The sequence below is a fragment of the Nicotiana tabacum genome, chromosome 11 (genome assembly GCF_000715075.1).
Source record: "Nicotiana tabacum cultivar K326 chromosome 11, ASM71507v2, whole genome shotgun sequence".
Taxonomy (NCBI): domain Eukaryota; kingdom Viridiplantae; phylum Streptophyta; class Magnoliopsida; order Solanales; family Solanaceae; genus Nicotiana; species Nicotiana tabacum.
This window is the reverse complement of record NC_134090.1, coordinates 42,107,256-42,120,665: the sequence shown is the minus strand read 5'-3', so window position 1 is coordinate 42,120,665 and position 13,410 is coordinate 42,107,256. Positions and strand designations below refer to the sequence as shown.

Below are 13,410 nucleotides of genomic sequence, written 5' to 3'. Positions count from 1 at the left end.
AGTTTTTATTTTTGTTTTGATTAGTGCTATAGAACCAACGTAAAACACTAAAATTGGGGAAGATCGTTTTCGAGGTCGGTTTTTACTCTAATCATGTGAAAAATATGTGACCTTTTTATTAGCTTAAAAGGCTCATTCTAATATTTTGTTATCAAAATTCAATTTTTACAAACTTATAGGATTACATATGCTCAAGATAACATAGTAACTCAATAAGGACTAAAATAAACGACCCTCAAAGTTAAGGGACTATTTGAGTTAAAAACTCCCACCAAGATTCTATCAAGAATAACCCCACTTTCTCAAACACTTTCTCTCCCACTTTTGAGGAATCAATCTGTTAGATTCTTCTAATTTCTCGAATGGCCTTAACAGCCCGACCGGTTTTCTGTGAGCTCAAACCACAGACTCAAAAGGCTGAACCGGCGGTTTTTACGCCGGTTCAGAAGCTGAGAGTATCAGAACCAGGGCAGCTGGAGAATGGGAAAATAATGTTGCAGCCGAGGTTGACTACTTTAAGGTCATTCGGGTCGGATCCTGTCGGAGTAATCAAGACCAAGAACGGTTTTCATGGAGAAGATGACGAGGTTTCACCCTTTTTCGCAACGTTGTCGGAGTATATAGAGAGTTCCAAAAAGAGTCAGGATTTTGAGATTATCTCTGGTCGACTTGCCATGGTAATTAACTTCTCACTTTTTTCTGGTTGTGATTGGTTCTTATATTCAGTTTCAAAGCATATGGTTCAAACTGATCAAGATTTTAATTTCAACTGGACTTTAAAATCTAGGTGTATTTTTTTTCATTTAGAAAATCTGAGATCTGGATCAATAACGCAAAATTAGAAAAAGAAATTATGAGTGAAACTCTATGATCTGTTTTAAAAATTAGTCAATTTGACCCTTCTACTCTGAAAAAGTTTAAATAAATTAAAAGGGAGGGAGTGTTATTTATAATAGTAAAAAAAATCATCAAATGCTATCCAATTTGCTAATATATATTTGTAAAATATTTTTTGCTGGCTGACCAAATAACATGTAATACTATTGAAATAACTTTCGTCGTGTCAAACATAAATCAAATTTCCTTTTCCGCTGGGTGCTCACTACGTTAGATCAATAAACTATTTTGAGGGGTGAAAAAAAACCATTTTGAGGAAACCTGACTCGCATGGGAACAAAAGTTTTTTTTTATTTATTTATTAAAGCTAAACAAAATTGATTTATTTTTAACAATCATTTCTAAATGATCACAGGTGTCTAATTCAAGTCTAAATTTTGAAAGTCATCCTGAACAGAACCATTGAATATATAATCATATATTTTTGCAACGGGCTTATTACATCATCAATATAATTAAGAGTTCATGTTCTGTATACTGGCGACGTAAATAAATTTTATACTAAAGATTAAGCTGATTAACAATAATTTGTAGATTTTTTACCAAGTCTGATATGAAAATTTGAAAAAGAGAGCAATAATTAAGTAGTAATAATTGATTTTTTTTTTTTTGGATTTTTCACTCGGTATCCTGTATTCGCATTGGAATCTGGCTAAATCTGGATTCGCGCAGAAAGTCCCACAATGGGATAAAGCGTTTTCTAACAAACGCGACTCCATAGATTAAGTTGAATTAATAGTGAAAATATTATTTACACTTTGTAAGTATATATATATGCCTTTATAATCATGTGTTATCCACCACATAAAGCTCAAGATTTTGTCCAGATTGTGTTTGCAGCAACAGTGTCAATGGAAGTAGTGACTGGAAATTCTGTATTCAGAAAGACGGATTTTCAAGGAATAGCTGAAGCTGCTGGGATTTCTATTGGTGCTGTAGCTTGTGCTGCCATTTTTGCTTGGTTTTCAAGTTCTCCCAGCAAAGTTGGCCGAATCTTCACAGTTGGTTGCAACACTTTCATCGATTCCCTAATTGATCAAATCGTCGATGGCTTGTTCTATGACAACGAGCTCAGTGATTGGACTGACGATATCTAGGTCTCAAATATTGAAAATAAAACACCATAATTAAAGACAGACAAGAATAAATATTGAAAAAGAAAGTGTTAATAGTTTGTGTATAAATAGCTTATTTTATGGAAGGTTTCAAGTGTATACCATGTGTATGGACATATATGTATGATGTAATTAGACCTTAGTTAATTAGTTAACCCCCATCGATCCCGTCTGTGGAGGTTTTTATGAATTAAATCATAATTCATAGTTTAAATCGACATATGCATATTGGGTGTCATTTTTTAAATCACTGGTCAACGACAACAGACTGCATAAGGGAGGCTGCGAGAGAGGTGTTAGGAGTCTCGACGGGAGTCTCTGGCAGGCACAAAGGAGACTGGTGGTGGAATGAAGTGGTCCAAGATAAAGTGGAAGCGAAGAAGGCGGTGTACCAGAAGTCGGTGGGGGGCACAGGTGAGGAGGAGATGCGAGCGTGCATGGTGAGGTATAAGGTAGCTAGGAAGGAAGCTAAGCTGACGATTACAGAGGCTAAGATTGCGGCTTATGGTCGTATGTACGAGGAACTGAGGGAGAAAGGCGGGGAGAAGAAATTATTTCGGCTGGTCAAGACGAGAGAGAGGAAGGCTAGGGATTTGGACCAAGTGAGATGCATCAAGGACGACGATAGTAGAGTATCGATGGAAGATGCCTAGATTAAGAGGAGATGACAGACTTACTTTCATAAACCTCTGAATGAAGAAGGGGATCAGAATATTGTGCTAGGTGAATTGGAGCATTCCGAGAGTCACTGTGACTTTGGGTACTACGGGCGCATCAAGGTTGAGGAGGTCGTGGGAGCTATGCGTAAGATGAGTAGGGGCAGAGCGACCGGGCCAGACGAGATTCTGGTGGAATTTTAAAAGTGTGTGGGGAGAGCAGGTCTGGAGTGGCTGACTAGGCTGTTTAATGTTATTTTTAAGGCGAAGAGGATGCTGGATGAATGGAGGTGGAGTATGGTGGTTCCATTGTATAAGAACAAATGTGATATCCAGAGCTGTAACAATTATAGGGGTATCAAATTATTGAGTCATACCATGAATGTGTGGAAGAGGGTGGTTGAAGCGAGGATGAGGATGACGGTGTCTGTATCCGACAACCAGTTCGAGTTCATGTCGGGTCGTTCTAGTATGGAAGCTATACACCTTGTTAGGAGGTTGGTGGAACAGTTCAGAGAGAGGAAGAAGGATCTGCACATGATGTTTATTGACCTAGAGAAAGCATATGACAAGGTTCCTAAAGAAGTTCTCTGGAGATGCTTGGAGGCAAAAGGTGTGACGGTTGCCTACATTATGGTGATTAAGGACATGTATGATGGGGCTAAGACTCGGGTTAGGACAACAGGAGGTGACTCTGAGCATTTTCATGTTGTTATGGGGTTACATCAAGGTTCTGCGCTCAGTCCGTTCTTATTCGCCCTGGTGATAGACGAGTTAACACACCATATTCAGGGGGAGGTGCCATAGTGCATGCTATTTGCCGACGACATAGTTCTGATTGATGAGTCGCACGCTGGTGTTAACGAGAGGCTGGAGGTTTGGAGAGAGGCTCTTGAGTCTAAGGGTTTCAAGCTGAGCAGGACAAAGACGGAGTACCTGGAGTGTAAGTTCAGCGCTGAGCCGGGAAAAGTAGGCGTGGATGTGAGGCTTGAATCACAGGTCATCCCTAGTAGAAGCAGTTTTAAGTACCTTGGGTCTGTTATCCAGGGAGGAGGGGAGATCGACGAGGACGTCACGCATCGTATTGGGGTAGGATGGATGAAGTGTAGGTTAGCATTTGGAGTCCTGTGCGACAAGAGAGTGCAATCGATACTGAAAGGCAAGTTCTATAAAGCAGTGGTTAGACCGACCATGATGTATAGGGTTGAGTGTTGGCCTGTTAAGAATTCACATATTCAGAAGATGAAAGTAGCAGAGATGGGGATGTTGAGGTGGATGTGCAGGCACACTAGGATAGATAAGATTAGGAATAAAGATATCCAGGAGAAGGTGTGCGTGGCTCCCATTGATGACAAGATGGGGGAAGCGAGACTCAGATGGTTCGGGGATGTTTAGAGGAGAAGCCCAGATGCTCCGGTAAGGAGGTGTGAGTGGCTGGTTGTGGAGGGCACGAGAAGAGGTAGAAGGCGGCCTAAGAAGTATTGGGGAGGGGTGATTAGGCAGGACATGGCGAGGCTTCAGATTTTTGAGGACATGGCACTTGATAGGAAGATGTGGAGGTCGAGTATTAGGGTCGTAGGTTAGGAGATAGTTGAGTCTTGTCTCTCTTCGTACCTTTGTAAGACTAGTCTGGCAGGGTTATTGTATATATCGCTAGTGGCGATATTATGTCTTACTATTTCGTTTTTCATAGTGTCATGCCTATTTACTAACTATCGCTTTTGCTTTTCATCTCTTCCGTAGTTAGTGCACAATACTAGAGGTGTAATTTTGGTTATTTGCAGTATTGCATATTATCTGGTGGATCGATAATGTGTGAAATCAGTGAACTTGGCATTGAAAATCTCCATTTGATGAAGCTTTGCGAAGTGTTAGAGCACGGTGAGGAATCAAATAAATTCGATATCTTCTTTGCACCTTCCATAGCTTGATGTAGTCAGAATTATACTATTCTTATTTTATTGTTTTTGAAATAAAGATGAATATTAGAGAGCAAATCGTAAAAGATAAGGGGGTAAGATGCAAGTAAAAAGCTTGATAATGATATATATATATATTTAATTGATTTGACTGAACAGAAAAATTTACAAATATCATGAAGTTAGGCAATACATATGGTGCACTATGTTACTGTTTTGATTTATAAGACATCTTGGGATCATAGGCAGATCTACATTATAAGTTATGGGTGATTACTTACAGAACCAAACACTATTATTTATTATAAAAACTAGAAAATTTATATAAATATATTAATTGAGCACCCAGTCTTAATAGCAATTTTGAGATGAAAAATAGTTAAGGACCCATGATTTAAAAATCTCAAAAATCAAAATTAAGACATAAGCTCCCAAGATGAACCAAATCTATTGTAACTACACCAAATCTCAATAAATAACAATTTCACAAAGTTTAGTTTTCCAACCAAGCTTCAAAATAAGCTTTAATGGAGTTTTGTTCTTCTCGTTCAAGTTTTAAGCTCAAGTTCTACCACATACAATAAATACAATGCTCAACTTTAAAATTTTAAGAGACAACATTAGTTTCAACAATTGAACCAATCAAATTTGCAATTAAAGAGTGGACAATGAAGATGAAGAAGTAGAGTGGAGAAGTAAAATATATACGGGGCGCCCTATTTAGTCGCCCCCATTTAATTTATATCCATTTTTTTAAAAGGTTTTAACTTGTACCCTGTAGACAATAAATTTGCGTCGAGAAAATAAAATCAAGACCGAAAAATATCGCAACAATCGTAGTATTTTATTTCAAATATTTGAGTGTTACAATCTCTATGATTCCTCTGATTCTACTTTTCTAGTATAAATTCAATGGCCTTTGAGCTTGATCTTGAATTGTAATTTGATTTATCCGTCACGAACACTTTGATTGTTGCCACGAATTTTATCACAAACAAGTAGCCTTGATCTTGAACGCCTTGTATTTGATTTGACTTCGTTCTTGATCTTGAATACTTGAATTGTTTTTCGTTCTTGAGCTTGAACTTGATTTCTTGAACTTGAACTTGATTGCTTGAAGCTTGAAGCTTGAAACTTGTAGAGAAATTTGCGGCGTTTGATCCACGAGCTCTCTCTTGCTTTTTGTTATAACTTCTAGTCTCTTTCTGAGTTATGAAGACCCTTATTTATAGTTGTGGAAGAGAGGAGTTGTGATAAGAACAAACTCTTTCCAACCAATCAAATTGAAGTATGACATGGTCGCATTTGATTGGCCAAAACATGTCACTTGCATACGTGGCGCGACTTCATTGGCCTTTTAGTGTGACTTGGCATGCCATGTCATTTTGACACGTGGCATGATACTGGGCCTCTAGGAAGATGTCATCTTGGGCTTAATGAAGTGGGCTCATCACTTTAGCCCAATTAAATGGGGCTAGCCCAATGGATTAAGACTTATTTATTTAATCCATACATATTTGATTTATATAATTAATCCAATTATATTAGCCCATAATATTTATTTGGACTAGTATATTTAAAATATAGTCTAAATTTTCCCTTTGAATTAAATTTGTATGCATATAAATACCCCCTACTTCAAGACTTGTCGGGATATTTACCCAAGACTAGAGTTGAAGTACAGATCTCTGAAACCACATACTTCCTCCAAACGATCAGATTAAGAATCACCTAATAATCTAATCTTTAATCAAATGACCCATTTATTTATTCATGCCAAGATCAGTTTGTTTGCATTTGAATCCTTTCACAAAAGCATGATGTCTTCAACGTCAATTCCAAATGTTTGTCAATTGCATTTTGTCCCCCTTTTTCTAAACATGTTCCCTTATTAAAATGACACGTAGAGTAGCACAAAAATTTCAGCCTTGTTAATTCCAAAAAATCTCCTCTCGTTACTTCATTGTTGACTTGGAGAATGAAAACTTCAGCCGCCTTCCTTAACGAGTCCGAGTCCGTTTCGAAGACTAATGTCGTAGTTCCCACATCGCACAAAGTCCCCTGACTGTTGCCTTTGCACACCTATATAAATCCCATGCTCTTGTGATTATTAAGCATCAATCAGCAATTTGCAAATTTGCTGGAGCTCATCTCCGACAGGTAACGTTTTTTTTTCTTTTTTTATTGTGTCTTTTTTTTTGTTTTGTAGGTCAAACGAGAAGGATATGTTCTTGTTTAACGATGATCTATGTATGAAGAAAACAATCTTAGGGTATGAAGGGATGGGTACTCATCCCTGTCCAAATATCGGAGGGATTACTTTCATGGCCCGACTACCGGAGAGATTACTCTCAAAATGGCCCGATTCTTGGAGAGATTACTCTCAATGTGGTCCAATTCTTGGAGAGATTACTCTCAAAATGGCCCGATTCTTGGAGAGATTACTCTCAATGTGGCCCAATTCTTGGAGAGATGACTCTCAAAATGGCCCGTTTCTTGGAGAGATTACTCTCAATGTGGCCCTGGCCCAATTCTTAGAGAGATTACTCTCAATGTGGCCCGGTTCTTAGAGAGATTGCTCTCAAAATGACCTAATTCTTGGAGAGATTACTCTCAAAATGGCCCGATTCTTGGAGAGATTACTCTCAATGTGGCCCAATTCTTGGAGAGATGACTCTCAAAATGGCCCGTTTCTTGGAGAGATTACTCTCAATGTGGCCCTGGCCCAATTCTTGGAGAGATGACTCTCAATGTGGCCCGATTCTTGGAGAGATTACTCTCAATATGGCCCGGTTCTTGGAGAGATTACCCTCAAAATGACCTAATTCTTAGAGAGATTACTCTCAATGTGGCCCAATTCTTGGAGAGATTACTCTCAAAATGGCTCGACTATCGGCGAGGCTGACTTAAGATGCGAAGGGACTCATATGTCCACCTTAAGATTGGAAAGTTATAGTTCCTTTTAAGGACAAACCCACGAAGAGGCCAACTTAAGGTGCGAAGGGACTTATATGTCCACCTTAAGATTGGAAAGTTATAGTTCCTTTTAAGGACAAACCCACGAAGAGGCCAACTTAAGGTGCAACGGGACTTATATGTCCACCTTAAGATTGAAAAGTTACAAAGCTTCAACTTGAAGACGACATCAAATTGAACACTTGGAAAACTTTAAAGATTTGGCGGACTTTGAAGACTTCAACTCGAAGATTCAGAGGGCTTAAACAATTCAGCTTTAAGATCGGCAAATTTGAAGACTGAAACTTGAAGACCGACGAACTTGAAGACTTCAATTTGGGGGCTTAAATATTTCAACTTTAAGACCGACGAATTTGAAGACTGAAACTTGAAGACCGACGAACTTGAAGACTTCAACTTTGAGACTTGGAGGGCCTAAATATTTCAACTTGAAGATCGGCGAATTTGAAGACTTCAACTTGAAGACCGACGGACTCGAAGACTTCAACTTTGAGACTTGGAAGGCCTAAATATTTCAACTTGAAGATCGGCGAATTTGAAGACTTCAACTTGTAGACCGACGGACTTGGAGACTTCAACTTTGAGACTTGGAGGGCCTAAATATTTCAACTCGAAGATCGGCGAATTTGAAGACTTCAACTTGAAGACCGACAGAGTTGAAGATTTCAACTTGGGGACTTCAACTTGAATACCAACGGACTTGAAGATATCAATTTACCATGGAGGGTTGCTCCTTTTAAATCAAATGAGATCAAAGTTCAATAAGAGGATGACATTTCAGCTTGATTTTGCATTCCTCCATACTTCACTCGGACAACAATTGGGGCAATATGTATCTTTTGAACTTATGAGACTGAACTTAGAATGAAACTCTAAGCTTCCTACGTACCTCGGTGAAGAGGATCAAGTCTTACCGTGTTCAGACTGGGTAGATTTTTTTTTACGTCCTAACTTTTGCCTAGGACGCTTCTTTCGAGATTTTCAACCTAGCGGACCTTTTTTTTGGGCCGTACACAATTTATACTCTTGCGGGCCAGGAGTGTAGCAACATGCAGTTTAGGCTCATGTGTCAAAGAGCATCATGACTTGCAGTTTAGGCTCGTACGTCGAGGAGCGTCATGACTTGCAATATAGGCTCGTACGTCTAGGAGCATTGCAACTTCAAGGATAATACTTTTTCAAAAACTTGCCATTGATAGGGACGATCCTCATACCATTTGTATCAACCAGCTTGTAAGCCCCACTTGAGTAAGCTTCTTGTACGACATATGGCTCATCCCATTTTGAAGTGAACTTCCCTACAGGTTTATGAGAAGTAATTATGGGTCTTCGTACGGAAAGGACTTGATCTCCTACTTGAAAGAATCTAGGATGAACTCTTTTATTAAAGGCGTGAGACAATCAAGCTTGATAACATTCAAGACTCTATTGAGCTTCCAATCTCTTTTCATCAAGAGCTTCCAACTCTGCTAATCGAAGTCGAGCATTTTCTTCATCAGTGATCCCTTCTTGAGTAGCCAGTCGTAACGAAGGTATTTGACGCTCAAGTGGCAAGACGGCTTCGACTCCATAAATGAGTGAATAAGGAGTCGCCTGTGTTGGCGTGCGATGAGTCGTTCTATATGCCCATAGAGCTTCTTTCATACGGTCATTCCAATCTCGTTTGGATTTGGAGACAACTTTCTTTAACAAGTTGCATAGAGTCTTGTTGAATGCCTCAGCTAGACCATTGGCGGCAGCATTGTACATCGAAGAGTTACGTTGCTTGAAGCCAAAGAGATCAAAAATCCTGTTTATCAACCTATTATCGATTGGCTTTCCATTATCCGTTATTATGTAACGAGGAATGCCAAAGCGATAAATAATGTTTACTCGGATGAAACTTGCAACATTTTCCTTTTTTACTTCCTTAAGAGCAACAACTTCAACCCATTTTGAGAAGTAGTCAGTTGCAGCCAAGATGTATAGGTGCCTACCAGAGGACTTTGGCAGTGGTCCAACAACATCCAATCCCCAAGCGTCAAATGGCCAGGATGCAACAGTCGGGTGCAATATTTCAGGAGGTTGATGAATAAAATTCGCATGGAATTGACAAGCCTTGCATCTTCGAGCGTAGTCCAAGCAATCTTTTACCATCATTGGCCAATAGTATCACATCCTTTTTATATGGAAGTAGAGCTTTGGTCCGGATTGGTGTGACCCACATACCCTAGAATGTGCCTCTTACAAAGCTTGGAGAGCTTCTTCTTCTCCTAGGCATCGCAAGAGTACTCCCTCGAACGACCTTCTGTATAAAATATTCTTATAGTAAAGGAAGCGAGGTGGACGACGACAGATTTTAGTCCTTCTCCTCGAATTTTCTGGAAGTATCCCATAGCATAAGTAGTCGATAATGGGTTGTCGCCATTCTTCTTTATCAACTTCAGAAATAGCAACAAGATGCTTGAGTTCGTTTTCTTCACCTTCGACCTCATTTGGCGGCGGTACTACCCATTTTTGGCAGACGGTAACTTGCGCTTGGTCAGGTAGGGCTAATGATGAAGCTAGAGCAGCTAAAATATCAACCTTCTTATTTTCTTTCCTTGGTACATACTGAATAGTCACATCGCTGAGCCACCCCATCAACTTTTTTGCGTAATCATGATATAGGTGTAGTTCAGGCTTCTTGACCTCGTAACTACCCAAAAGCTGATTGACCACTAACTGGGAGTCACTAAAGACTTGCAATTGCAATTGCTTCATATCAACGACCATTTCAAGCCCAGGTATTAATGCTTGATATTCAACAACATTGTTGGAACAGAGTTGTGTCAAGGTGAAGGAGTAGGGCAAGACTTCACCTTGAGGAGTGACAAATACTACTCCAGCCCCGGCTCCCCCACGATGCGTAACACCATCAAAGTACATCTTCTATGGAGGTTGAACTTCAACGACCATTGCGTGCTCATCAGGTAGTTCATCAGTTAGCTCTCAGTCATCAGGTATCGGATGATCTGCCAAGAAGTCTGCCAATGCTTGTCCTTTTACAGCCTTTTGAGGGATGTACAAAATCTCGAATTGTTGAAATTGGAGGTACCATCTCGCTAGTCGATCACTAAGAACAGGTTTTGACATCACGAACTTGATGGGATTTGCTTTAGAAACAAGACGGACAACATGAGCTTGAAAGTAGTGCTTCAACTTTTGAATTGAGAAGACTAGCGCCAAACACAACTTTTCAATTGGCGAATAGTTCAACTCGTTAGGTGTCATCATCCTGCTCAAGTAGTAAAGAGAGTTTTCTTCCCCCTCACTATTTTCTTGGGCCAATAATGCTCCAACAGACCTTTCCTGCACCGCAATGTATAGTATCAATGGCTTTCCTGGTATAGGAGCTGCTAAAACTGGAGGCTTCATCAAGTAGGTTTTGATACTTTCGAAGGCATTGCTACAAGCTTGATCCCACTTGAAAGAAACACCTTTCTTCATGAGGTGACTAAATGGTTGGCACCTCCCAGCCAGGTTTGATATGAATCTTCTAAGGTATGCTAGCTTTCCTTGCAGACTCTTCAATTCATGGATATCTCGAGGCTCAGGCATTTTCAAAATGGCATCCACTTTGGCTTGATCAATTTCGATCCCTCGATGGCGGACAATGAAACCAAGGAACTTTCCAGAAGTAACTCCAAAGGCACATTTCAACGGATTCATCCTAAGTTGGTACCTCTGGAGAAATTCAAATACCATCCTCAAGTCTTTCATGTGGTCACCCTTCTCTCTTGATTTCACCACCAAGTCGTCAACATAGCATTCGACATTCTTGTGGAGAAGATCGTCGAACATAGCCCTTTGGTAAGTAGCACCAGCATTCTTCAAGCCAAAATGCATTACCTTGTAGCAATAAACACCATTGGGGGTGCGAAATGCAGTAAGCTCTTCATCTTTTGGTGCCATGCGAATTTGGTTATAGCCCGACGAACCGTCCATGAAAGACATTGCCTCGTAACCAGTAGTAGCATCGATCATCAACTCTGGAATAGGAAGCATGAATTCATCTTTGGGACATGCATTATTGAGGTCCCTGAAGTCAACGCATACTCGAATCTGGCCATTCTTCTTCCTTACAGGGAAAATACTTGAAACCCATGTTGGGTATTTAACTTCCCGAATAAATCCAACTTCAATGAGTTTGTTAACTTCAGTTTCAATCAGGGGAACCAAGTCTGGCCTAAAATGCCTTTGAGCTTGTTTAACAGGGCGAGCACCATTTCTGACTGCAAGGTGATGGACTGCTACTTTCGAGTCCAAACCAGGAATCTCTTTGTAACTCCAAGCAAAGACATCCCTGAATTCTTTGAGTAACTCAATATAAGTGCTCTCTTCATCAGCTTCTAGTAAAGCACTTAGGTAGGTGGGTCTTGGTTCCTCATCGGTGCCAAGGTTAACTTCTTTTAAGGCATCAACTGTCGTCTTCACTCCTTCTTCAAGTTCAGGTGGAGCATCTTTCGCATCTTCATCTTCTTGAGGGTCCCCATCATTGAAGGATATGTGATAACACGGTGAAATATCCTCCAATTCCGCATTATCTTCCATTGAAGACGAAACACCATTCTCGCCTTGTACAGTGATATGATACGAAAAACCTACACTTTCTTCATCTTCGTTACGTTCCTTAGTGTAGACCACAGTATATGGCTTTACCTTCAGTACTTCTTTACATGAAACCACCAGTTTTGTTTGTCGCCTCATTCTGGAAGGAACCAAGCTTTGGAAATCCTTAGAGATCTCCTAAATTTTGGATGAAGCAGGTGTTCTTGTATTTCGATGATTTCTCTGGAACTTATTCCCCTTCTTTAATAGACCTAATATCTCAAATACAGAAGTTCTCAGAGTTGATTTTCCAAGTCAATCAAAGACAGAAGGCCTGTTAGAAGCAGCAGATTCGTCTTCTACAGTGATATAATTGCTACTCGCCCTTCTTATTGAGATGCGCACCGGTGACGGTTGCTTGATCCCAGACCTTCACGGGGTTGCCTCGTTGCAGCTTCTGATGGGAGCTTCCCTAACTTTGACGGCTCGTTGGGATTGTATCCAGCTTTTGCAAATAGCTTGTAAGCGTTAGGATCGAAACCTTCATCTGTTCGATTTGTAGGGAGTGCCACATTCTGCAAACGATTTTGGGCTACAAACCTTGCAAGCGGCTTTGAGGACAACTTTACTGACTCAATTCGTTTTACCGGAAGAGTTAACTCCCTTAGCGTCTTGGTTTGGAGATTATGTGATCCGCCCTCGTCTTTATTCCTTTTAGGGACATATTGGAGCGCGGGACTTACTTTCTTTCCATAAGATGCAATACCCCTTTTATGAGATTTACTCACGTTGGCGGGTACCTCCTCAGTAACAGTTTTGGCTTTACCAATAGTCACATCAGCTCTTTTAGTTATGGGTTCGTCATTCTTGCTTTTTGTACCATCATCAACTTTCAGCTCCTTCACAATGCGGTTCTTCAAGTAGAACTTTGCATCGGCAAAGTGTGACTCAGCCTTGGTGAATGGCTCATCATCAGCAACTACCGTCTTCTCGACTTCACCCTCGTAGTATTTTAAACATTGATGGTAGGTAGATGGAACAACTTTATTCTCATGTATCCAAGGCCTCCCAAGCAAAACATTGTATGAAGTCTTCGCGTCGATCACATGCAGCCATGCACTTGATTGCATATCTTCAATAGTGATTCCCAGCCTGATCGCGCCTATGGCTTTTTTCCCGCTTTGGTTAAATCCTTGGATCATCACACGACTTCCTGAGAGTTCGTTCATGGGAATACCAAGTTCTTTCACAGTATGGATAGGCAAAATGTTCACTGAG

At 40.2% G+C, this 13,410-nt stretch overlaps 1 protein-coding gene across 1 annotated transcript; it reads left to right on the top strand.

Moving 5' to 3' along the window:
• Window positions 1–290: 290 nt before the first annotated feature.
• Window positions 291–2,230, top strand: LOC107803133 (stress enhanced protein 2, chloroplastic). Its single transcript, XM_016626766.2, has 2 exons — window positions 291–677; window positions 1,725–2,230. The coding sequence occupies exons 1-2, from the start codon at window positions 363–365 to the stop codon at window positions 1,992–1,994; spliced, it is 585 nt and encodes a 194-aa protein (XP_016482252.1). The 5' UTR covers window positions 291–362; the 3' UTR covers window positions 1,995–2,230.
• The last annotated feature ends 11,180 nt before the right edge of the window (window positions 2,231–13,410 follow it).

What these genes read in the sequence shown, in the direction of transcription:
- LOC107803133 (XM_016626766.2), top strand. Translation starts at nt 363, where the DNA reads ATGGCCTTAACAGCCCGACCGGTTTTCTGTGAGCTCAAACCACAGACT. An exon ending in TCTCTGGTCGACTTGCCATG is followed by an intron (nt 678 to 1,724) that starts GTAATTAACTTC and finishes GATTTTGTCCAG; the next exon opens with ATTGTGTTTGCAGCAACAGT.